This window comes from Photinus pyralis, unplaced genomic scaffold (genome assembly GCF_008802855.1).
Source record: "Photinus pyralis isolate 1611_PpyrPB1 unplaced genomic scaffold, Ppyr1.3 Ppyr1.4_LG8, whole genome shotgun sequence".
NCBI classification, from domain to species: Eukaryota; Metazoa; Arthropoda; class Insecta; order Coleoptera; family Lampyridae; genus Photinus; species Photinus pyralis.
The window spans coordinates 22748442-22773483 of NW_022170819.1; the positions used below are offsets into that span (position 1 = coordinate 22748442).

At 37.8% G+C, this 25042-nt stretch overlaps 3 protein-coding genes, 1 long non-coding RNA gene and 1 pseudogene across 4 annotated transcripts; 2 read left to right on the forward strand and 3 right to left on the reverse strand.

The window, feature by feature from the left end:
• Positions 1 to 226: 226 nt before the first annotated feature.
• LOC116177830 (serine/threonine-protein phosphatase 6 regulatory ankyrin repeat subunit B-like) lies at positions 227 to 1485 on the forward strand. The gene is made up of 2 exons (XM_031496956.1): positions 227 to 378; positions 440 to 1485. The coding sequence occupies exons 1-2, from the start codon at positions 303 to 305 to the stop codon at positions 1369 to 1371; spliced, it is 1008 nt and encodes a 335-aa protein (XP_031352816.1). The 5' UTR covers positions 227 to 302; the 3' UTR covers positions 1372 to 1485.
• Positions 1486 to 6671: 5186 nt separating this feature from the next.
• Positions 6672 to 8103, reverse strand: LOC116177836. Its single transcript, XR_004146762.1, has 3 exons — positions 7515 to 8103; positions 7209 to 7468; positions 6672 to 6776 (listed from the first exon to the last, which is right to left on the reverse strand). It is a non-coding gene; the product is annotated as an uncharacterized LOC116177836 (long non-coding RNA).
• Positions 8104 to 10232: 2129 nt separating this feature from the next.
• On the forward strand, positions 10233 to 11055 carry LOC116177835 (putative ankyrin repeat protein RF_0381). Its single transcript, XM_031496965.1, has 2 exons — positions 10233 to 10430; positions 10478 to 11055. Exons 1-2 carry the CDS (start codon positions 10367 to 10369, stop codon positions 10921 to 10923), a joined length of 510 nt encoding a protein of 169 aa, XP_031352825.1. The 5' UTR covers positions 10233 to 10366; the 3' UTR covers positions 10924 to 11055.
• Positions 11056 to 15638: 4583 nt separating this feature from the next.
• Positions 15639 to 16264, reverse strand: LOC116179828. Its single transcript, XM_031499678.1, has 3 exons — positions 16025 to 16264; positions 15831 to 15969; positions 15639 to 15774 (listed from the first exon to the last, which is right to left on the reverse strand). Exons 1-3 carry the CDS (start codon positions 16248 to 16250, stop codon positions 15723 to 15725), a joined length of 417 nt encoding a protein of 138 aa, XP_031355538.1. The 5' UTR covers positions 16251 to 16264; the 3' UTR covers positions 15639 to 15722.
• A 7161-nt stretch (positions 16265 to 23425) lies between these two features.
• On the reverse strand, positions 23426 to 24804 carry LOC116179275 (annotated as a pseudogene).
• Positions 24805 to 25042: the final 238 nt, after the last annotated feature.

The following is a 25042-nucleotide window of genomic DNA, read 5'->3' on the forward strand; positions in this document are numbered from 1 at the left end:
CTACCAATAGAATCGTAGGTTAGCGTATGACTGCAAGCCGGAACTGGTACCGTACAATAAACGCTTTGAATTACACAATTACGGGACAACTTTTTTCTCAAGCACTATTCGCAGCAAAGAATGTAAATAATATAATTACCATCATAACGTGGAATTTCCTCACGATCAATTAAAGATGATGAACTTTGAATAAAAAACTAAGGTCGTCGTGAGTAACCTGCTAAATTAAGCATTTTTGCTTACAGTAGGTATCGAATTGTACTTCCGTGATGTGTTCAGTGACACACTTTCTCGAGTAAATCATGGAAAAGAAGATCGCAATGGTTTTGCTGGTACTTGCTCTAATTGCACTAAGTCCTCAAGTTGCAAGATGCGAAGGTTAGTGCAAATTCACTTTTCATTAGTGTAGTGTGATGTAATGGGCATTTTTTATTTATAGAAGGTGGTTTGAGTACAACCGAAAATTACATCAATACAATCGACAGTTTTGGCGACACTCCGCTTCACCTAGCAGCGCGAAGTGGATCGCCCCTTCTGATCGAGATGCTCCTTGCTGCCGGTGCAAACATTTCAGCAAAAGACGGCAGTGGGCATACTCCTCTTCACGTTGCAGCGTATAACGGTCGCGCTGACATCGCTAAGATCCTAATTGATCGTGGCGCTCCAATAAACGTGAAGAACAAGTTGGGGGAAACTCCCTTATCTGGTGCGGTCGCCTCAAACAATTCCGAGCTGGTCGACTTGCTCGTAAAGCATAAAGCATCTCTCGACGTCGAAAACATCAACGGCGATACGCCGCTTTTTTCCGCTCTAGCCCATGGTAACGGAGCTATCGCCAAACTCCTGGTGGACAACGGAGTGCGGATAGACCGCCATAACAGGTACGGTTCCACGCCTCTTCATTACGCCGCGAAAGGTGGCAACGAGAACATTACGCGACTCTGCATCGAATTTGGCGCAAACGTCAACATGAAGAACGACGACGGCAATACCCCTCTTCACTTGGCTGCCTTGTACGGAAAAACAAACGCAGCAAAGATTCTGATCGACAACGGCGCAACCGTAGATGTGGCTAACAAGGAGGACAGCACGCCGTTGCTTTGCTCGCTTAACAGTAACGTCGAGATGGTCAAACTGCTTCTGAAGAACGGAGCCAACGTGAACAAAACGCGAAAGAACGGCGATTCTGCCCTGCATCTGGCCGTGCAGTCCTTACGGGATGACATTGTAAAACTTCTGCTTGAGAATGGGGCAGATGTGAAAGCGAAAAATATGAACGGTGAGATACCATTGCACGTCGCCGCCAAGTATGGTAGTACAGAAATTGCCAAACTTCTTATTAATTCCGGTGGTGAGATTGCGAGCGAATGAAATTTTTTTTAGTTATCTAACTTATATTATCCTCAAAAGATGGCGATTCATTTTCTGTCTTAACATTACTGTAACTATGAAAATGGATTTCTAATAAATCGTCTTTTATTAACAGTCATTTCCTCCTGGAAAAAAAAGACCATCACCATTACCAACATATTTCAGTAAGATCGGCAAAACATCTTTCTGAAACCTTCATGTGTTTGTTAAAGGTAGACTAAAGTAGACCTAAGATTCTATCTATTAAACTTTGAAAAGTAGCAGAAAAATTACAAGAGGGCGGTATTTGTCAATGTACTGTACATAACGAACAAAAAAATTCAATGATACTTCTAAGGAACTGTTTTGTGATCAAGAATAGCGGAAGTAAAGGGTAGAGGGTAGACGTCTTTCTGAATCCAGCCTTCACCTCACCACGCCGAACCTACACAAGCCATCATTCTTTTCGAATACTATAGAACTAAGGATTACTGGAAGGTTCTGCGACCTTGCTCTTGTGAAAAAATGGTTCACTTAATTTAGGCACCATATTGAAAAAGGTAAACATTAATTAATGAAACAATATGGGGAAGGGGTAAGTCGGGAGTAGTTGATAGGGCATTCGTTCCTGGGCGTCTACAGTTGAATGAATAAACACCTTGGATTTTCCGTCGTTTTCTAACCAAACTTAGATGATTTATTTATTTATTTATTTATTTATTTATTTATTTATTTATTTATTTATTTATTTATTTATTTATTTATTTATTTATTTATTTATTTATTTATTATTTATTTATTTATTTATTTATTTATTTATTTATTTATTTATTTATTTATTTATTTATTTATTTATTTATTTATTTATTTATTTATTTATTTATATATTTATTTATTTATTTATTTATTTATTTATTTATTTATTTATTTATTTATTTATTTATTTATTTATTTATTTATTTATTTATTTATTTATTTATTTATGGGCTCTTATGCAGAAACGCCCCAGCTTGGCACAAACATCGCGATAGAATATTATATTCCCGTCATTTAGAGGGGCGAATGATATAAGGCAAAGTACTTTTCATTGGATTAACTTTCGAGATATATTGAGTTATCTACGTCAAAACGAGTCAGATCGGTTGCAGTTTTTTGTAACGCCAATTTTCGTAAAATGTTTCCACAATGTTAACGCCAATGTGTATAGACACCAACTATCAAAAAGGAAGCAAAAGAGCATGATGCAAGTAACCCTGGTTGACACTTAAAGTGTGCACACTCGACTTTTGACATGCGCAGTTCCAACTTTCTTATTTTATTTTATTTTTATTGAAATGAAATTCTTCTTATAAACAGAAATTGAGGTAGCACGTCAAAAATGGATTGCACATGTGCAACGTTATCTTTCATATTTGTGGCCGGATTTTTACAGTTGCATTTTACAAATGGGAAATGAATGCAGGTGGAAATGCGCTTTTTGTAAATCGTTCTCGGTTCCTGTTCTGTCACTGCTGCTCCAGCCATCTTCCCAATCATTTCTTTTGAAAGCCCACCCAACTCGGGTTCAGTGACTTCTTTCTGTTAAAAACTTGTCTCTTCATAAAATTAGATATTTACTTATTTATTATCCCTCTCTTGTCCTGGGGCCTCAACAGGCTTGCGCCCAATTACGGAGTGACCCGCATAATGGTTTTTAGATATAGTCAGGATGGAGACAGTAAGAGAAGACTCGTCAATTTTGAAATGATAATCAACAAGCAGTCGGATACAGCATTGTGGGCATTCTTGATGTAGAACTGCCGTTCATTCCCAAAGAGGAATTAGGCAGGAATCTGGTCTTTTTTGCGGACATTGCCTTGTCAATGAACAGCAAAATGTCCACCATGCCATGAACCAGGTCGCAGAATTCCTCAACAACCCTCCTGGGTGAAGTGGCTGCCACAGTGCCTCCGGAACTCCAGAAATTGCTGAACAGCTAGAAGAGGCGACAAGGTTTCAAGAGCACTGTCGATATGCTTATCTGGACCAATTTCCCTCGGATAATATTTAGTCCAGTTGCAGCAGAAAGATTCTTGGTTGGAATCGTGTATGTAGAGAATTATTCTTCACCACGCGTTGAACGATGTCATCAGCGGCAGAGAGACCAGTTGTTTCCAGATTAACTGTGACAAAGCGGCCTCCAGGTGGAAGTTCAGTTAGTTCTGGGAGCCACCAAGATATAGTTTTAGCTACATTTGCTGCCACAGCACGCTCCATTGCTGTCCCCATACCACTGACATAAGTGAGCCCACCATTCTTCTCCTGTGCAACTTCCTTGCACCTGTTTTCACATTTCAGCTGCAGCCGCCTCCTCTTCGCGTTAGGTTTGTTGTGCCACTCAGCCTTCTTGGCCCGCCGCTGCTCCAGGATTGAGCGGTAATTTCTTACTGATGGAGACAGTTAGGCAATCTCAAAGGACGTTCACAGTAGTCAACACCGAGATTTTTGGAGCAGACCGCGGCAACCACCCTGTTTTTCAATGCTCTGGTTCCACCATAATGTCTGCTCTTTGGTGCTCTTGCGTTGCACAATATGTAGTTGAAATGCTCATTGTGATGCGAGGAGCCACATGGAGCAAGCTGGTCTGCCTCAACGCCCATCCATATCAGCACGAAACGTTTGATCGGACAGATGCTGCGTGCCTGGTAGATTCATGTACTTACTTGTAGTTGGATGTGCTTTCGCTTTGCAACAATAATCACACAATCACATTGTCGATATCCCGTTTGTTCTGCTTAATGGCATTAATTGAAGCATCTCGTACCATCTGTTCTATTGTTTCTGAAGTCAAAAACTTGTAACCATTTTTCTTCTTTAGATTATAAAGCTTGTTGACACTTTCCAAATTATGATTCAAATCAGTTATCTTCTTGATGGGATGGGGACTTTCTCGGTTCAGAGCTGCCCTAGTACATGCATCTTCGTCACCAGTGACCCGCTCCACTCTCACTCCTGCTTCAACCAAGCTGGGGTTCTCGAAAATGCAGACCGTGGCTGAATTGACTTCGAATTGCCATCACGATTGATGTCCAGATGCTTTCTTCATAGCACATTGACGCCATCAGTAGGAACTCATTATATCAAATTCTAATACTTTGTTAGTCTTCTCGCCAATCAAGCTCCCTCTGCCACTGTGGCTGTCAAATTTGAATCTGTTTCCTCTATTATCCCAGCCGAAGTCGCACTTCACAGTGACACCAATCAGTTCGAATGCTGTGCTTCTGGGGGAAAAGGACAGGGAATGGGATCTTTTGTTAAGAGTGTTGGGGGAATCGATGATGTCTGTCTGCCTGCCTGCCTATCGGTCTGTCAGTCTGTGAACACGCAAACGCTTGGGACGATTCAGTTCAATCTTTGCACAGTCCACAGTTCTAAACTTCAAATTCAGTTTTTAGTTTCAGTATTCAGTATCAGCGTTCAGTGTACATTTTTTAGTATTGAGTTTCTTTCCACACTTATGGTGTTCAAGATCAGTGTACGTAGGTACATCAGGTTTAGTGTTCAGTTTACGTTTTTATTGATCAATCTAAGGGTATAGCGTTAGTGTTCAGTTTTCAGTGTTCAGTTTTAGTGTACATTTTTAATGTTCAGTTTTGTTGTACAGTTTTAGTGTTCCTATTTAATTTCAGTGCACATTTTCAATATTCAGCTTCAGCGTACATAGTACAGTCAAATTAGACAAAAAAATGGGCATTCCGTGCATCAGGCAATTATGCTAGAAAACTTTGATCTTGTCCCGCTAGTAGTTAGGAGAAGGCGAATGGCTGTTACTTATCTATATAAGCTTGTGCACAACCTAACTGACTGCAATTTGCTACATAACTCGATAAAATTTTATATACCACGTCCCTCATCTAGGAATAAAATCACATTTCAATTGCCAAGATGTAGAACTAATATCAGACAAAGCTCACCGATTTATACAATGTGTTATCACTATAATGATATTTCAAGTCATGTAGATATTTTTCACACTCCATTACCTATCATTCTTAATTATATTACTTAGTTATTATTTTTTTTTTTTACGAGTTAGTTACTGCATTAATTTTTTACTCTCTCACTTATAATTTTGTCCTATTCTAGGGTTTTGTACACCTGTTTGGACAATAAAGATTATTATTATTATTATTATTATTATTATCAGATATGTCATCTCTAATTTTTCTTTTAAATTGTTAGGATCAATATGGATGTGAAAAATCCAAGTTTTCGACATTGAAAGACCTGTGCCAGCGACACAGCACTTGAAAATATATCAGTTTCCTTACCATTTTTCGGTTTTTGTAAGTTTTACTCTTGAAGAACCGATTTTAATGCAATTATTGTCGTATACTTTTTTGAACTAGACGAAATTTCTGACAATTTAAGCCCATAACGATCTCCGCAGGTCTAATAGTTTCCGAGATACGGCGCTTCAACTATTGGTAAATTTATTAGTTTCACAAGTTTTATCAAAATTTGCGTTTTTTCTTCGCAGAAAGTAAACTTACAAAATATGCACGATGAAATGTCGTAAGTCGTGCATCGTAATAAACTTGTTGTTGAAGAAGTGCTAAAAATTGCGGATAATAAAAGCAAATTAAATATTGATTTTTGTCTTTTAGTGGAAAAATATCCCTGTTTATATATGATGCGTTATTCATTCAAACGATAGTGTTGTGAGTAAGCCTTCTGCTACTGTCACAGATCTTCTATATTCGGTGTCCCTTTTGAATGGTCGAGCAAGGTTAGGCAAAAGGAAAAAATTCACAGATTTCGCAATACATGTAACAGGTAGTGGATCTTGCTGAAGAAGAAGAAGATGACAACTTTCTTATCATGGGAGATGCTGGGGATCCAGAGGATATCAACATTGTAGCTCTTTCTGTGGGGATTTATGGATACTCCTTACCACAAAGCCCCCCCAAACGAACAAAATTATAAAAATGTTCATGCGAGAAAAAGGAAAATTTGATTAAAACTGAAGAATTTACGAATTTTTGAAACGATGTATCTCCAAAACTATTAGACTTACAGAACCGGATAAGGGCTTGAATTGTCACAAATTTTGTCTAGTTTAAAAAAGTATTGCTTTAAAATCTCTCCTTCAGAACTAAAACTAAAAAAACCTAAAACTAATAGAAAAATGGTGTATTTTCGAGTGCTGCGTTGCTCGCACAGGTCTTTGGATGTCGAAAACTTGGATTTTTGACATCCATACTCAGCCTAACAATTTAAAAAGAAAAATAGAAATGACACATCTGATGCAAGGTATTATGATAATTTGACTGGACTAACAGTATAGATGCAGTATATAACGTGAAAACAACGTTTACAAAAAATAGGTAAAATATGCCAGCTAATCAGGTCGGCGCAATGGTCGTAGGTAAGTACATATAATTTATCTGTAATTAAAAGACCACTTAAACATTCCACCAAAAGAATCAAACTCATGCATTTACCCAAACACAAAGATCTTTATTCAAAATTTAAAAAAAGTTTTCGTTGGCACGTAGTGAACAGAGATAATAATTAAATTCATATAAATGAAACTTACAACACAGCTTTTATGTCAATCTGGCCATATTCTTACATCAGGTAGCGCTGCAGATTTAGAAGGTAAGTAATTGGTTTGAACACATCAATTACCAATGGACAAGTAGCTACTCTCTAGTTACGTTAAATTAATAAATATACCAACATCAACTGTTAAACAACAAAAGAACAAATTTATTTTAGCTACCAACTTTTTACCCAAAGTTGTGCTTGTCCACGGTTTAAACAAAGATAACAAATTTGTATGAAAATAAATCAAAATCAAATCCAAAACTACATACCAACTGATTTGTGTATTGTTATAAATTGAACTTCGAATTTTCCAGATTGAATGGCGGTAGGATTATCCACAGAGGTTTTTCACGGAAGGTTACTCCCAACAAATGAACGCTTGCCTCGGCGCCTTTTGACAACAACCCAAAAAAACGTCGAACCCCAAACGTGGTAAGTATTTCTTCTGCACAGCAGCTTCGCTTTATATTTAAAACTTGATCCAAAACCAAATTTTCAACATAAACCATATAAACCCAAAAATAAAAGGCTAAAATATATGCATGAATAGAACGAACGCTCAGAAAAAAACTTACGACTTGGCAACAAATCCCTTTTCAAAAAACCGTCTAATCGAACTCAAATTTCAAAAAACAACTCTTGGTAGGTAAGTAATTATACGGTACTACCTTTGACAAGATTATATTTGCAGTTTGCCATAAATTAGCAACAAATTCTACGTAATTCGTTTCACCGCAGCCGTCTTTTCGCTTTCGTACCTATCAAGGATTTATAGTGATATAAAATTGAATAAACGAGAAAGTTACACTGTTAAAATGTATTTATTTTACACTGTGAACATAAATTTGTTACAAGTAGTAGTCAAATTTTAAAGCGCTGAATTTAGTATACAAGTTCAGTGTTCACCTTCAGTGAACACCGTCAGTGTTCAATTTCAGCTATAGCTTTAGTTTTCCGATTACTGTTTCATTGTGTAGCTTAAATGATCAGTTTTAATGTACATTTTTACTGTACAGTTTTAGTTTGAAGCTTAAATAAGTCTTCATTGGTAGGGGAGATTCTTATGCATTTGTTTTATTAACCATGTGCTAGTCGGCCGTTTATGAGGCGGTTGTGATATAAAAGCAGCGCCAACTCTGACTATTGTTATAGACAGTCCAGCCACTAACTCCACCCGCCAAAGACAAACCAACGACAGCCACAGAGGCACACTGGGTTACCCGGCCTGGCAGAAAGGTGCAACGCAGAGCCTGTTTCAATATCATGTGAGAGCGACTCCATCGCCAGCAGGGGGTATGTGGCATCACGTAACATCGCGCGCTCGCCATTGGTCGTAGAGGCTGTGACGTCACGCGGTATCGCGCGGGCTCGCCATCCGTCGTGAAAACGAGAACGCGGGGGCTTTATAAGGAGACGCGCGCAAGTCGTCAGTCTTTCCTCGTTGCAGATTCCGATAGCTGACGTGGCAGTTCCTTACCGGCGCATTAATTTAACAACGATGGCTACAAACGATCCCAGAAGGTACGCCGTCCGCCAGCAATACCGTTCAGTAAACCGACGCTAAAAATTGTAAATCTGTACATAAGTATACAGAGTGTTACATATAAGTATGTAAACAAAATTGGGTGGTAGAGGGGATCAAAACAAGCACTTTTTCCGAATAAACCCAGGGTGAAACGTGTTTCGTTTGGGAGCCACTCCCAGAAATATGGTAAAATTTGCAATTTTTTTAACTTTTTTCTTAACAACCATAAGAGTTACAAAACTAGTAGGCGGGAAACACTTTATGACCCGAAGGCCCGAATGAGTATAACCATTTGTTTGAAAAGTGATTTTAAAAAACTGTTCGACGATTTTGTTCCTTAATTCATCAAGTATTCACACAACAAATTTCTTGGAATTCTCTCCATTATTTTTTGTCCGGCCAAGAATTGCAGTGAATTTTTTTTTCTAATTTTCAAAAACTAATTTCGAATTCTTGATTTTCATGTTCAAACACCCCCAGATACCAAATTTCGTCGAAATCAAAAATTTTTTTCTCGCCCCCCTTTAGGGGCGCGCCCTCTCGTGGTAAGAATTTTGAAAAAAAATTCCCAAAATCGTAAAGGGCACACTCGAAAACCTATTCAAAGACTTGTGTTTGTAGTCTTTCTAACTCATCGTTGCTGAGAAAAACATTAAAGAAGAAATGCAAATTTCACCACTTTTCTGGGATTGGCTCCCAAAAGAAACACCTTATATTTAGAAAAAGTGCTTGCTTTAATCCCCTCTACCACCCAATTTTTTTACATACGTATATGTAACACCCTGTATATTGTAATTCAATCATTATTAAGTTGATCCAATAAAGGAAACAAAACTTAGAACAATGGGCACGTCGATCTCCCACGTTTCCTTTGTAAGTACCCACTACTCATCCTGAGCATTTGAAGCTTTGACACTCGTCGTTTTCCCAGAAAGAAAGATTAGGAGAACCACAAAGTTTTGTCCTCGCCCATTGGCGCAGTACGTATTACCATTTTCCCAACGAAATTACTCAATAAATGTCCATTTGTCCAATTTGGAAGTTGTCTGACCTAACAATGCGCTACTCTTTCGAAAACCAAAAACAAATTGTCGTGTACCAATGAGGATCAACTATTTTTTTGTCTTCTAGAGAAATTGTAGTAATCGAGCTACTTTCACCGAAAAAATATGCAATCATTTTCTTTCCTACACCGCGAGACTGCTTAATAGGATTAGTTGGAAAGATACAGCCGATTGACGTTTGGATGGGATGCACTAACCCTGAGGGTTATTTTTTCCCGCCCCCACTCGGATAAAAATTTGTAGGAAAAAACAAACACGACTCGGCAACGGACTCCCATTGCATACATCAAGATGGATTGCTTTCGAAATGTTGCCCAAAATTGATCAAAATGTCCATTTACGCATCAATTTCATCGAAACAACAAACAAACGTGTAAGCGCAAACAAAATGTTGTGTTCTTAAGATCTTGCTGATTGTTTGTACGCGATGATGGGTTATCTTGTTGCTTTGTTCGAATGATTAGAATTCACATAGGTACTATACATGCAATGAAATCTTTGTAATACGTTTGTTTACTTATGAATAAACAATACTATAATACATACAAAACATTGCGTTCCAAGTATTAACAATTCCAGACGAGCAATGTGGAATTACCGACCCACCCCACTCGCACTGTGACAATAGGAAATTATGTTTTTCTCTTACACTGGTAGTACAGTAATTGTTTACACATGTCAATTATTTATAGAAAAAAATTACAGTAACCACAACTGTTTACATGGTTAGTAACGATTAAGCGTAGCATGGCTCGACCCTTGAACTGGAAAAACCAATGAGCAATCAATGCAAGTATCAAAACAGTGTCACACTTTAATACAGTTTTAGAATACAAAAATGCGGACAGTTTTAGCTGTAGTTTTGGCGATTTTATGCACAACAGGCACTGCGGCAGCTGTTGGTAGGCAATATTTTCAATTTCTTAGTGTTTTTAACTTTCATTTTTAGACAAACGAAATCACTTAACCATCGGAGATGTTAACGGAGATACCCCCCTTCATCTTACAGTGCGCTTAAACGACCTAAATCTGACCCGTCTGTTGCTCATCGCTGGAGCCGATATTAACGCAAAGAATAATGCCGGCATTGCACCTCTGCACATGGCAATTTACAAATCCAACGTGGAAATGGTGAAACTGTTATTGGAGCATGGTGCGAATGTGGATGCTCAAACGAATAGAGGAAATAGTCCTCTCCACGAGGCAGTTGCGAAAAAGGACGTTGGCATTGTAACTACGCTCCTGAAAAGTGGAGCCAGTCTTGACATTCAAAATGAAGCAGGGAACACGCCGCTTTTGGTCACCTTACAAAACGGTCTGCAAGATATCGCGCAAATACTCATTACACATTCTAGCTCAAAGGTGCCATTGAACTTCAAAGTAAATGCCTACTGAAGAGATCTGTGTATTTTGTGCCCAAGAGTCACGTTTTTTTTATAAGTGTGGCTATAGAGGGAGTCGCCTGGTGCCAATTTAGTGTAATACAATGTTAAAATAAATAATGTAATATACGCTAATATCATAGTATTGTGTTATATTATTTTAGTAATATCAGATAATATACTGTAACACCACATGCGCCAGGAGGTTAGGCAAAACATCCTACATACGTTAAAAAAATTTTCGCTCACAACCGACATGTTGAAAGTTTCAAATTTTAGTTTTAGTATGAGAAGTACCAAATGCGCTCTTAAAAGTATCTCCCTATTAGTTTTTTTTTTAAATTTTAGAAAAAAGTCCGTCAAAATGAGGTATCATATGAACCCCTTCTTCATTTAAACAAAAATTGAAAATGGCACGCAGTCCCCCATCTTGACACTTTAGCCACCCCCCCCCCCCCGGTTTCAATTCAATTTAGCAGGGGGGGGGGGGCTATTTGCGCCCGAATTGTATTTCACCCCACGCGAATTAAGTTGTTACCCTGTCTACTGACTCAGCGCCCCGGTGACCCAGTTGTAAACCCAGTTCAGAACTGGGCAGAATACTTTCAAAAAGTATTTGAATACTAAATAGTAAATACTTTACACAAATCAAAGGTATTTGAATACTAAATACTTTTACGTCCAGCACAAGCGAATACTAGATACAGATATATTGAAAAGTATTCAAATACTTAAAAAAATAAGTTTTCAAATACTTTAGAATGTATTCGAATACTTTCAAAGGTATTGGAATACTTTCAAAAGTATTCTAATACTATCAAAGGTATTCGAATACTATAAAAAGTATTCGAATACTTTGAAAAGTATTCGAATACTGTAAAAAGTATTCAAATACTTGTCACTCAAATACATTAAAAATTTAAAATAGTATACTAGATAAAAAGGCGTAAAACCACTTAAAAAATCAAGTTATACTTTGTATGGGGTTAGCTTTTTTTTTTTCTATTGTTATATACAAATTTAAGGGGAGTAAAAGCGTATTATTATTATATTATTATATAGGAGGTACCTACCAGGGCCTTTCTTATACCAGTTATATCCACCAGTTTTCAAAGCGATCGTACGTCGTGCACATGATGCGTACGCCTTTCTGAAATTAATCCTAGCGATTTTGGAACAGATCCATTTTTGACCATCCGTTTGTCCGTGTGCATGATAACTTGTTTAGAAACGTGCGATCGCTTTGAAAATTGGTACACATGGTCTTAAGGATATAAGAAAGGTCCCTATTGTTTTTAAGTTACGTAGACTATCGAGTTCGGTATTCAGATGTATCGGATTTTTATATTTGATTTTGTGACAATGGAAACTTTCCCTAAACATTTCTAAATTGTTCTCGAATATTTGAATAACTTAAAAGTACTGCCTTTTTTTGAGGCCGGAAAAAAAATTGTCTGAGATCGACCGGGAAAAAACATTTTCTTATAGAATTTGGCCCGCAGAATCCATAATTTCAAACAGTTTGAAGATTGGGCTACTAGATCAAAAGTTACAGCCCTTTGAATTTTTTTTCGAAATTTGTTTTTTGTCCATAACTTTTTATTGAGAGGTCTAATCGAAAACGTACGAATTGTTTTGGATTCTACGCACCAAAGTTAATAATAAAAAGTGTTTTCTCGAGAAATTTTGGTGTAGTCAATTTTTGGTAAAAAAGGAAGGTTATACACTGCCTTTTTTTGAGGCCTGAAAAAAAAATTGTCCCAGATCGACCCGGAAAAAATGTTCTTATAGAATGTGGGCTGTAGAATCCATAATTTCAAACAGTTCCAAGATTGGGCTACTAGATCGAAAGTTACAGCCCTTTTAAATTTTCTTTCGAAATTGGTTTCTAGTCCATAACTTTTGATTGAGAAGTCTAATCGAAAAAGTACGAATCATCTGGATTCTACGCACCAAAATTAATAAGAAAAAGTGTTTTCCAGAGAAATTTTGGAGTAGTCGATTTTTGGTAAAGAAAAGGAAGGTTAAGTATTCAAATACTATGCGAAGTATTCGAATACTTTTCAAAGTATTCAAATACCTTGCGAAGTATTCGAATAAGGACGGTCCGCTACGGGGGGCTGCAGGTCACGTAAGAGCACAGCGACTGCCCGAGTACGCCAAGGAAACCACCCTGGTACTCTACGCCGGCGACGACCGAAGTGAAATACCTTGGCGTTGTGCTGGACAAATGGAAAACAAGATAAATCAAATTAATAATAATAATAGTTAATAATAATAATAGTTTATTGACCAACAGAACGCATCCATTTACAGGTCAACTTAAGTATATATTGAACATATAAAGCATTGTGCATTAATAACAAAAGAAGAAAATTGAGAGAAAAAAGAAAAGTGAATTTTCAAAAAACAAAACAAAAAAACACACACGTAACTTCCCCTGAATCATTATACATTAAAAGAAAGATAAATTATAAACAAAATTATAAGAAAAAACATAAAACAACTAGTACAATTATAAATCCATGCTCTAAACCAGCATCGGCTACCGCATTAATCTAACAGGAAAAGTGCAGGTGAGAATGTATAAGCAGTAGGTACGTATTCAAGCTAAACCCTATCACACAAGCAATCTCACATACAAAACAGAGGAAAAGTAAATTAGAGGGCCCCCTTTCTCGTATTGCGACACCGACTTTGTGGTTCAATGGTAAAGCGTTGGGCTATAAATCCGGAGGTTGGGTGTTCGAACCTGGGTTGAGGTGAATTTTTCATCTATGGCAGAGATGGGAATTACCTTAGACCAGTTTCGAGCATTCTGCCGGCTACTCCGAATCAGGTTTTCCTGCAGTTTTCCTAATTCGTAAGGTAAATACCGAACCTTCTACAGAGGCACCTCTAAAAAGCATAATGCGGGTTACTCTGTAATTGAGCGCCAGCCTGTTGAGGGCCCAGAACAAGAGAGGGATAATACATAATAAATATAAATAAATAAACAAGAACTGCAGTCCGCATGAGATATGACAAAGCAACGGATATAACGAAGAATTGAAACTGTACGAGATACTTTCTAAACAGTTAATGAAAACATACAGGGCTTCATATGTACAAATATATATACTTCCGCGTGAATATATAAATAAATACTTCATAAAACAATATAAAGTCAGTACCACACACGCCAAATATCAAGTACCAAATCATAACAAATGGTGACAAAATTGAAAGATAGATTGATTGATGTTTAGTACAAAAAAGAACAACGTGTAAAGCGAATCTAGAAAAGCGGCAACGCAATGTGATCTTACGGAGTTATTTGTTTGAACCGAATTGGTTCAGGCTTTTGCCAATTATCGTGTTCGCATATTGAGACAAACACCATCGACTGACGACTCCCGTAAAAGGTTACACCGCATTGCTCTGTCGCTTAATAGAATGACTACTAGGTACCTGTAATTACACTTTTCAAGATCAGCAAAAACCTTTCAGGATTGCCGTATACACAGTGTTTCATATTTTTTCCCAGGATGCTATTCTTTCAAATGTTATGTGTATTGCCTAACCGTACGGCTGTCACCATAGCTCCAAAGTTATTTAGGACAGATTGAACTATTTGTATAGTTTGTACATATACCAAAAGCAAAACGCTCGCTGACATATCCGCAAACTTTCATACTCAGCATCATTAAATCCAACAATTGTTAGCCCGCTCTTTTGTCCAATAGTCAAAGGTCGATCCGCGAAATTAAAATTAGGCCGACCTAGGCAACACTTTCCACCTGAAATTTGGTTTATAATCCATTCCACAAAAAACCTGAATACGTGGTGGCACTGGAAGAACAGCTCATAGACGTCTCGTCAAGCTAAAGCGTTTTGAGCAATCGAAGATGGTCAACATTTTTTTAATAGACACTCTTGCCACGTCCGTAGCTAGTGGGTGGCCAGGTGGGGCTGATCCCCACCTAGAATGTGGTCTTGCCCCCACTGGAAATTACGGTTGATGGTTCCTTTACAAAAATTACAGGGGAAACCTTTATCAAAAATTTCTTAAGCCCCACCTAGAAAAATACCGGCCACCCCTGCTACTTCATTCCGGCTACGGGCCTGACTCTTGCAAAACCCTGTACATAAAATATACAAAGTAAGTTTACGACCGATGACTTCAGAGCTATCCATAATTCTAATGGGTCATGACACAGATACCTGATAGCTCTTTTTGACATTTGAGCATTTAAGTCCGGTTTACGTGAGCGAATTTTCATCAAACGCACAGCTTTTTATCAGTTGTAACCTGTGTGTTAAATAACGAGAGGTGTAGAAACTACCGGTTAAATTATGAAGCAATATTGTAGTCAATCCAATGTGTTTACTTACGGAAATCACGATCGCGCGTATTTGATTCAAAACGTAAACAAATAGAAATAGATAGAAAAAAATGTAAAAAGGATAAATTGTAATAGACTCAATTTTATACAATAAAATTCCCCTGGCGACTGAAGCCCACTATCAGAGAGGACGATGAGGCGCGACAAGAAGTGTGACATCGCCTCAAATCGTCATTTTACGTTTGACCTTATTTATAGATTAATAAGAGTTATCAACTGTGACTTCTCATTAATTTTAATAATGTAACATCAAAGGTCATTAGTTGTGATAATTGCAATCTCTTTACATGTGTTGCATTTCACATATATCAGTTTATTTCTTCATAGTATAAAAATAAATAGGTATAAAATATCATCTCTATAATAAGCTACACTACTAAAGTTGTACTACACAAATGTACGAATACTCATTTGTACCCCGAAGATTTCAAGGAGTGAGAGCTACATTGGTACCATTCGAGGCGCAACCAACAGACTTGCTGCAAATTGAAAAAAGTTAACCCTTCCGGAAATCAATATAATTTCATTCACCTACAGCTGCTGATTAATGGCACCAAAGCTCAATTCTTTATCCCAGCTGCCCTTCAAGTTATGCACAGAGTAGCGGTTATACAATCCCCAGATGCTGTTCATCATTTTACTGTTGTAATGCAGCAGTTGAGGTTCCACATTTCCTGCACGGGAGATGAATGTATAATTGGCATGTACCATTTACTTTGGCAAACTCACCATCCCAGAAGTGAATCTCCTCCTTGGGTTTCCTTTTTTGATTTTCATTCCATTTCTTCGTCATGAAGGCTGCTTGCGGAATGGCGGACATTTTGGGGCGCGTTCGGAACAATATATTTAGGCACGACAGTTTAAGAAGGTTGCGTACGCAGACGTAAATCATAAAAAAGCGCAAAGAAAACTTCGACAAGCACAGCACAAAGGTTCGCGGTTGAACTCCGATCATTTGTTGTATGTGCTTTATATATATAAAGAGGTTTGTTTGCCAGTCTTTAGGTCAAAGGGTGAATGTTATCGCGGCTATAACCCCCCAGTAGCACGTTCACTTGAACCACTTTCAATATTCGGTGAGGTCGATACAGGAACCTGAATTAAGATTCAAATTTATCTTATTTTTCTTTGGTATTATCTATAGATAAAGATAATGCATTTGTCTGGGTCAAACAGTACGATAGACACGTACCTACATGGCAACATTTTTGTTTGTTCCGTAGGTAATGAGTAAACATATAAAAAAATCTGTGTTTAATTCTAAATCTAAAATTATCAAATCTATTCGTTTAATGTGGAAACATTTCCTATAATGACATTGAAAACGAAAGTTCATAGGTTTGGTAGTCTATTCAAAGGTTCATAGTACTCCTGACAAAAAAACCGGAGACGCGTTTTTAAATTTCATTTTTGAGCAAATGCAGGAAACCAGAATATTACTATAATGATGGGCAGCAACGAGATAACAATTTTATTTACAGAATGGAAGGTTGTGAAGTAAACATCTAAAAACTGCACAAAAAAACCTTGCCTCCACGTCTTCTGATAACAACTTCCAAACGTCGAGGCATGCTGTCAAAGAGATATGTTATAAACTGTCGGTGGTTTATCGACGTGCTCTTCTGACATTGATATTCCTCCCTAGCGGATCCAATACATTCTCAATTGAATATTAAGTTTGGGCCCCACTAAACCTGAAATTTCAACATCGTCCAGGGACTCGGGCGTGCATTATCGTGCATGAATAGGAAATTTCCCCCAAGAATTGGAGCATAAGGACGAAATGGTCACATTCTGTTATGTATAGATTAGTTGTTATCTACAAGAAGTTCGGTAAGAATGCCTGCCCAGACCATAACACTGGCCCTCGCACCGAAAGCTGAAATGAAAAACCTTCACCGAGCCTTCTTTATACGCGTTCAGGTCAATCGGGAGAACGTAAAAAAAATGAGATTCGTCTGACAGCAATTACCTAGTTTTGTAGGTTGAGGTAAATATTATTGGGCATTGTACTGTAACATGGCAACCCCTTCTCTCTTAGACGCCGACGAATTGTTCAAGAAGAAATTTCTGTCCCTCGAGCAGTCATTACCGACCAACCTGAAAGTTTGCTGTTAATGAGCTCTCTCTTCAGCACCACCAATACTAGAAAACGTTCATTGCGCTCATTTACGAGTAAAATCTACTTCTTCCCGATCTTGGTTGCCTTATGGTATTTTTCAAAAGCATCATGAACGGTGGTTTAAGAAATTTGCAATATAACGCGAACACGTCCGACATATTCAGCTGTAACGAAGCACCTATCTTCCCCCTTGAAGTTTAAATACTTTCATGACCACCCGGTACGGGAACACCTGGTATGTGTACGCGCTTCGTTACGAAAAGTGTCGTGCCGACCGCATTTTTGTTGGTTCTCAGAGTTCAAAATAAAAGTAATTGATTGATTTAATTTCTAAAGTTGTGTATCGCTGTAACAATAAACAAAAGCGTTTGCTATTTGCAACTGTTCCGGTCAAGATATTTCAATTACCTATCTTTGTTGCGTCCGAAATCTCTGGCCCTTTAAAGATGAGGACGAATTAATATTTTAGAATTTCAGCTCCGGTGAGTCATTATTAGCAGATTTTAAACTTGCGTTGATAATTTAAAGCGAGCATTAAAACTGAAATACCATGCCGGTTTACGTCAATATCAGTTTACCTGAACTGAGAAATTCCAATAGACAATGGCGCTTAATTAGCATTATGAATTTAGAAATATTATCCGACAAATTGTAATTAGCGGTAGCTGATTAAATGAGATGCAGTAAGCAGCATCCATCCATTATTTACTTGTTGAAAGCTCTTCGTAACTTTTGAATAGATAGGAATTTTAACCCCGCAATTTTTACTACGCAGCGATTATCGATTGTCCACTTTCATTTTCCTCTTTCTTTTGTGAGCCGTAACAAAGTGCATTTCGTTTGAACAAACAGCTGAGGCGTTAGTTAGAACGCATGAAATTTTAATTGCCATCATCCATATTTTATTAATCTTTGGCAATCGGATTCATTGATTGGTGATTCTGGACAGATTCACCTAAAAACTCCAATAGGGAGGATATAATTGCGTTTTTTTCTGGCTTATCGTTCGGCTGTTATCTGTTATACGACAATTTTCCATCGACAATTCATCTATAATTAATCCCTCTTATTTAAGAGGTGTGTACATTTTAGGGCATCAAAGAGAGGAGTTACCTTTGATTTCTTTTAGGGTTTCAATTTTTAGTTTTAATGTTACTTCAAATTCAAATTTAATTCAACTCTCGGTTAAGTTATGATCGGGTTTGAAACGTGAATGTTGTTGGAGTCCATCATTTCCTTCTGGATAGGTTGGCCGTTTAAGTACGTACCTACTTGTTATAGCGAAGAATATAACGAGTAGAGCGAGGTCCTTCAGGCATCATTAGTCAATTAATACCGAGTTCTGCGGCTTGGCAGGTTTTCTTTTGATTATTTGCAGGTTATGGATGAGAGAACTGTGCTCACTTCTTAGCATCAACGTTAACTTTATGCAAGGTAAGAGTTTCCTTAAGTAAGTTTTACTTGTCCTTGGCCCTATACGTGCGAATTGTTGCCTGAAATATCAATTTATATGTGGAAAGTTGTGTTACGATTCAGTTTGTTAGTCGATCAGTCTTGATTGGGGGTTTTGTCAAACTGGGGAATTTAAATTGTGGGTACATTGAAGTGACCCAAGATTTTTGTGTACCGTAAAGTTATAATTTTGAGTACTTGGGGGAGTATTTTGAATATTTGTGTGTTACACTATACCATTGTGGAGAGAATTTTTATTTTTGCAATTTTTTGTTTAAATAAACCAGTATTTCTTTTGGTACCTAAATTGATTTTTACTGAACGATGAACTTCAAATACGCAGAACGAACTACCGACCGCTGTAACTGATCTCAAGCTTGTATTTGGTTGTTTAACCTTGACCTAGTTGGCCATTTATGCGGCGGGTTTGAGGAAACGCAGCACCAACTCTACCAACCGTCATAGGGTCTCAAAAGAAGCGCTCTTAATTGATGTAAAGGTTAAGATGAATTACAGATTTGTAGGACGCTCGCAGGCTAAACAATTAAGACAGTTTTAATTTTTGGATGTACCAAATACGCTGTGTCGACTGGAAAACCGTGGACCCCTCCAAGAAATAGCAGAATTTTATAAAAGATAAAGTGTTGTTTTAAGGAGATCTTTTCGCCTTTTGCATTTTTGCGAGCTACATTTGTAAGTAGGTACTTACCGTATAAATTTTTGAATTTTTGAAAAAAGTGTGAAACTGAATAATTTCGAGTCAACATTCAAATACTAGACATGTATAGCCCACTCTTATCCCTTGCACTCCATTCCTACATGATAAGTTGATATAATTTCTGAAAATAAAGATTCCCATAAACTTTTTCCAAACGGTCCTGGGCTGGTGGTCATAAAATGCCAGCGATTCTGGCCATATACAAAAAACCAAGTGAAATCCACTGTTATTTGTACAAACAATGTCATACTAATCTAGAAAAAAGCAATAGGTTAAGATCTTTTAAATTTGTTTTCCTTTCACCACAAGTGAGCACACAAGGTCGAAGCTTTTTGTGATAATTTTTTTACTTGATATCTTTATAATGTTTTGTTGATTTTTTATAAGATAGGTTAAAGATCGCCACGTGAGGTCCTATAATCGAAAAATATGAATGCATAGTTACATGAACTTTCGCATGATTTCGAAAAAGGCAACCCTCAATAGTTAGTTAATGTACATGTCGTCCTGTTTCTTAAGAATCAAACACTACATTTGCCGGTCTTTGTACAGTGGATTTCTGTTATTCCATACATTTTTGAATTTCTAAAAAAATTTTCCAATTTTCCGCCTTTATTATGCAAAAAATTGAAAATTGATTGACGTAAAAAAATTTTTTCTACAAACAACCTTAATACATTTTTGCTCTAAAATAATTTGGGGAGCCAACAATCGCATGTTATGAATTTTACACTGAAACTATGATGAGCTACGCAAGTCACCACCCTGTATATGGTAGGTACGTGTTTTACGTACAAATACAAACATGTTTTTTTAAACAAAGCGTGCGTTGCGACTTGCGAGTACTCAAAATCGCCCTCAACGCATACGCATAATGTTTTTACTTTGAACGGACTAATATAAATAGGTTTAGGTAGTACTCGCAGACGTGCACCTCATCGCACGCACTGCATCCACGCATCGTTTTCAAGCTGGACATAGCGTAAAATATCAAATACTGTTTTTTTCCTGTTCGTGTTCCCAGACCCGTTAGAATTTCTGAAAGTGTTTTACTACATCAAAAACCTTCGCGGGCCCGGGCATACGTAAACGTGTGACCGTTTTGCGCCCGAAATTCTAGAGCCGTAGTAAATGCACCGACCTCTTATTTTTTTAAGAGGTCCGTGAGTAAATCACTCTGGCGCCATCTATTAGTCATATTGCGATTTAAGATGACGGAAAGTGCAACATTGTGTTTTACGTCTTTCCGTGCATTGTGCAATGTTCTGAACATTATCCTTTATATAAACCTTGTCCTGATAATAGCAAACACAACAAAAAAGAATTATCTAATTTGGTGCAGTCATTCTGAAGTAGGTACATACATTTCGGCGATCCATTTTAGCGCATTTTCCAAAAAGAAAATGAACGCTATAGTCCGCACTTTGTCCGTCTGTACCACTACTTTAAATATAAATTATTCAAAGACGTGGACGGCCGTCTAGAGCTAATTTCATACACAACAGCTTTGGCTTTCTAAGATCTGGTCAGACGATTACGGCAGGTTTGTATTGTTACCGATTGCAAACTATGATGGAAAAACTAGCCGTTTAACACAGAGACTGGTCAATTCTTCACTACAACACTAGACCCCATACTTCACGACAGACGGTCGTTGAATTAGAAGGGCTGCGATTGGAATGTCTCGGACACCCACCATACTCCCCTAACCTTGCTCCAACAGAATACGTTTTGTCAGAATTTGCACAAATACTTGCAAGGAAAAAAATTCAACTCCGATGAGGCAATCCAAACCGCGATTCTCGCTCCCACAATTTTTTCAGCAACCAATTTTCGTGTACCTACTTAGGTTTGTGCTGCATAAGTACCTATAACAAAAGGTAATGTGCTTAGTTGTAATTGTCATTCTTCACTTTATTGTAAATTGTATTGCCTTCAGCTACTTGTAACTGCGGGTATTGAATTTGTTATTTACTTTTTCCATTTTAAATGTTATTACTATTTTGATTTGTTTCTGATCCAGTTGCTAATGTTCATTCAATGTTTAAACTCATTTAATTTCTTAAAATCTCTATATTTTGTACATGTAGGTATATGCTTTATATTAAATGTATTTTTACTTTGCTATTGGAATTAAATAAATAAAATAAATTTAGATTGATTAGCGACTTCAACTCTTTGTGTATGAATCTGCCTTTTTGAATGTCTTTAACCGTTGCGCCTGTGCAGAGGAAAATGCCAGAGTGTTAAAATTACTTAGCGGAATTAATCTCGAAATAAAACTTTAGTTTAAGGTTACCGTGTCCAGGACCTTAGAGACCTTCTGGACTGGAGAAGTTCCGGCTAATTAACAACATTATTCCATGCACTTTAGGTAAGAGATTTCGGAATATTTTTCACAAGTGGGAGTGCCTTTAAGTTCTATTTAAACTGGCCATTCTTTGGCTTGTCAAATTCAAGAGTTACTTCTCGAACGGTTAATTTTTGTATATTGTAGATGTGATGTAAAATGTGTGTTTAGCGTTTTCCACAATTACCTCTCTAATTCCAGGGGAACATGGCATGCCTTTCTCTTTAAATGCATTCTGTCTAAATTTGTAGGAACTCTTTCAGCATTTTAATTCATTTTACACTTTTGATAAACTATTCAATAAACTTTTTCTTAGGAAATTTAATAAATTTGTTATTTGCGTTCCACCTTTCCGATAATAAGCTCTGGTCTTTCACAACGTAGGCAATCCGGCCATTGTTGAGACTGAGGTTGATATTACCAGGCTGGTGTTCCGTGTTTTATCCGTTTTTGTTCGTGCGGGAGCTGTCGACTTGCGTACATCACAGTACACAGAATTATATATTGCTAGAACAAAATGTTTTTAATCCATTTCGTACAGAAATACAAAATAACGCTGTTTATACAGTAAAACGAAGTGAAAACTACGAAAATGTCAATAACTACGCCGCGATTAAACTAAAACGTTCACAAAAGTATTTGTGCACCAGGAGTTCTAGATGCGCTCGGGTCACGGCTTTCAATCAGAATGGAAATTATTGACCTCCCAGCTGCGCGCCGGCATGGACCGACTATACAGTTCTCACTTATGGTCTATGGAATTGACATTGGCTTCCCAGTTGTGCTCTGCACGGACCGGTTATAGAATCCTTCGGCGTGTACAGTCGTGGAAATTTCGACTATTTTACTTTCTTTTTCGGAAATGCTGCGAAAATCTTCGTCCGCAATGTGACGGAGGCTCTATGGAGATCATTTTTCGCTCTTGACGAAATGCTACTTGCTCACTATTTACACCCATAGTTATAGGTATCGTTCTTGTAAAATCTGACCCAATGAGCGCTTCATCTTACGACGCGTAATGGTTTAAATACTTTACTCCGCGCTATCTCAAGCTTTTTGTCATTCAACATTCGGTTACGACAGTGGCATTTAACTCGCTCTTATTTTACTTATACAATGACCCTCTTCATTTACCACATCCTGAATATACACACGTACTGCAGTATAAATTTTTCTTACTTTATACCAACCAATAAACCAAGGAATAAATGAAATAATTAATTTCCTTGTAGTTTATTTTATTTATTGTCCCTCTTGTTTTAGGCCCTCAACAGGCTTACGCCCCTTTGCAAAGTGACACGCATAAGACTGCAGGAAAACCCAACTTGGAGTAGCCGGCAAAATGTTCGAACGAGTTCACACGAGGCCAAAAGCTGACGCCATTTTGCAAAGAGTAACCGTCGACCATCTTGTATGACGCTTTTTAACTGCACCTTCCAAGGAGACTGGACCAATACGTGAGGACCGTTAGGTATTGAGACTCGCGCATTGAAAAAATCGTGTATTGTTCACTTAAAGCAATCATTGGCATGTACGAACATTAAACATAACAATAATAAAATGATTGATAAATTTATGTACATAAACATAAACAAACTGATTTTAACTCTTAAGAATACGCAATTACAAAGTAGTATTACTATTTTCGACGTTAAAATTATTCAAAATACACAGCTAATACGCAATCTTCTATAATAAATAAATAAATAATTCAGGTGGTTTTTAAAAAATGATGTAAGACATCACATAATTAAGCACCTTTTTTTTTAAGTAAAAACGCTTTATTGCCTTACCGGTAACTCATAGACACTACCAGGTGCCCGAAAAATCTCAATAATTTTTGCCATTGTGAATGACTAGATGAGTCTCTCAAAAAGGGCACTATGCAGTCAAATTCGTATTATTATAAATTAAGATTTCTTCAAAAAATTTTCCCAAAATAAAAGCGAGAGGATCAAGGTAAAGAATCTGTGTATTTTTTAAAATTCTTAAAACAAACCACCACCTGTTCACACTAAAAATTTTTTTTAATACGATCTAATTGCAGGAGGCACTGTTGCAACATCTTTACTAAGCGTGTGATCGATGACAGGTCGATATCTAATCGAAACTTTACCTTTATCGTCAATAGTAGTTAACGTGTGTTTACGATAGTGTTCGCTCTCTGGCCGCTTTTGCTGGCCTTCGATGGGTTTGCTATAGTCATACTCGTCGCTTCTCGTTTTGAAATCTTCACGCGCGTGCGCGCCGCGCGATTCCTTTCGATTTTCCGCCCCCACTATCGTCTGCATTGCGTTGATCATCAGATTTTGCAATTCGAGCGACTCGACCAAATCCGAATTCCAGACGAGCCCTCGATCGGAAACCTTAATGTCCTTCAAGTCGGCATACAGCGCCTCCATTAACCGTATACCTTCCTGCAATGACTCGGCGGTTCTAAACACGGCCGCGTGTTTCTGCATGGTTTTTTGCATACGTAGGCGTAAGTCGGCGGTCGAAATCGGTCCGTCAGAGTAGCGAATCCAGTCGAGATTCGAAATGGAGGCCTCGCCTGCGTTCTACTCAGATGTTAATCCAGGGATTGTGTTGATAGCGTGGGATACTTACCGCGCTCAGTTTTCCAATCGATTCGCCCGGTTTGTGTTCTGCCGCAATCGTTTTCGCACACGCACGTCCGAAGACCACTAAATCTAAGAGAGAGTTCGCACCAAGCCGGTTCGCCCCATGCACACTTGTAGAACCACTTTCGCCGCACGCGTACAGACCGCGGACGATCTTATCTTCGCCATTTACAGTCGTGAGAACCTTGAATTGTTACTTCATTAACTTGGATTCTTGCAAGAGGGCGTATTTCAACAGCAATCGCAACGCGAAATACTTTAAAAAATGCGCTTTATCGCCGCTTATCGTGTTCTGTGTGGACAGTGAGATAAGTTTTAAAGCGAAATTTCGTGTTTCGAATTATATTCAATTTTTGGGAATCCCGCTGTATCATGAACCGCGTGTGCTGAACATGCTTCGAAATATCATAGTCGCTTTTCTTCTAGATAAAGCAACAACAACGCAACTTCTGCGGTGACTCAACAAGTAGCGGCAATTGCTCAC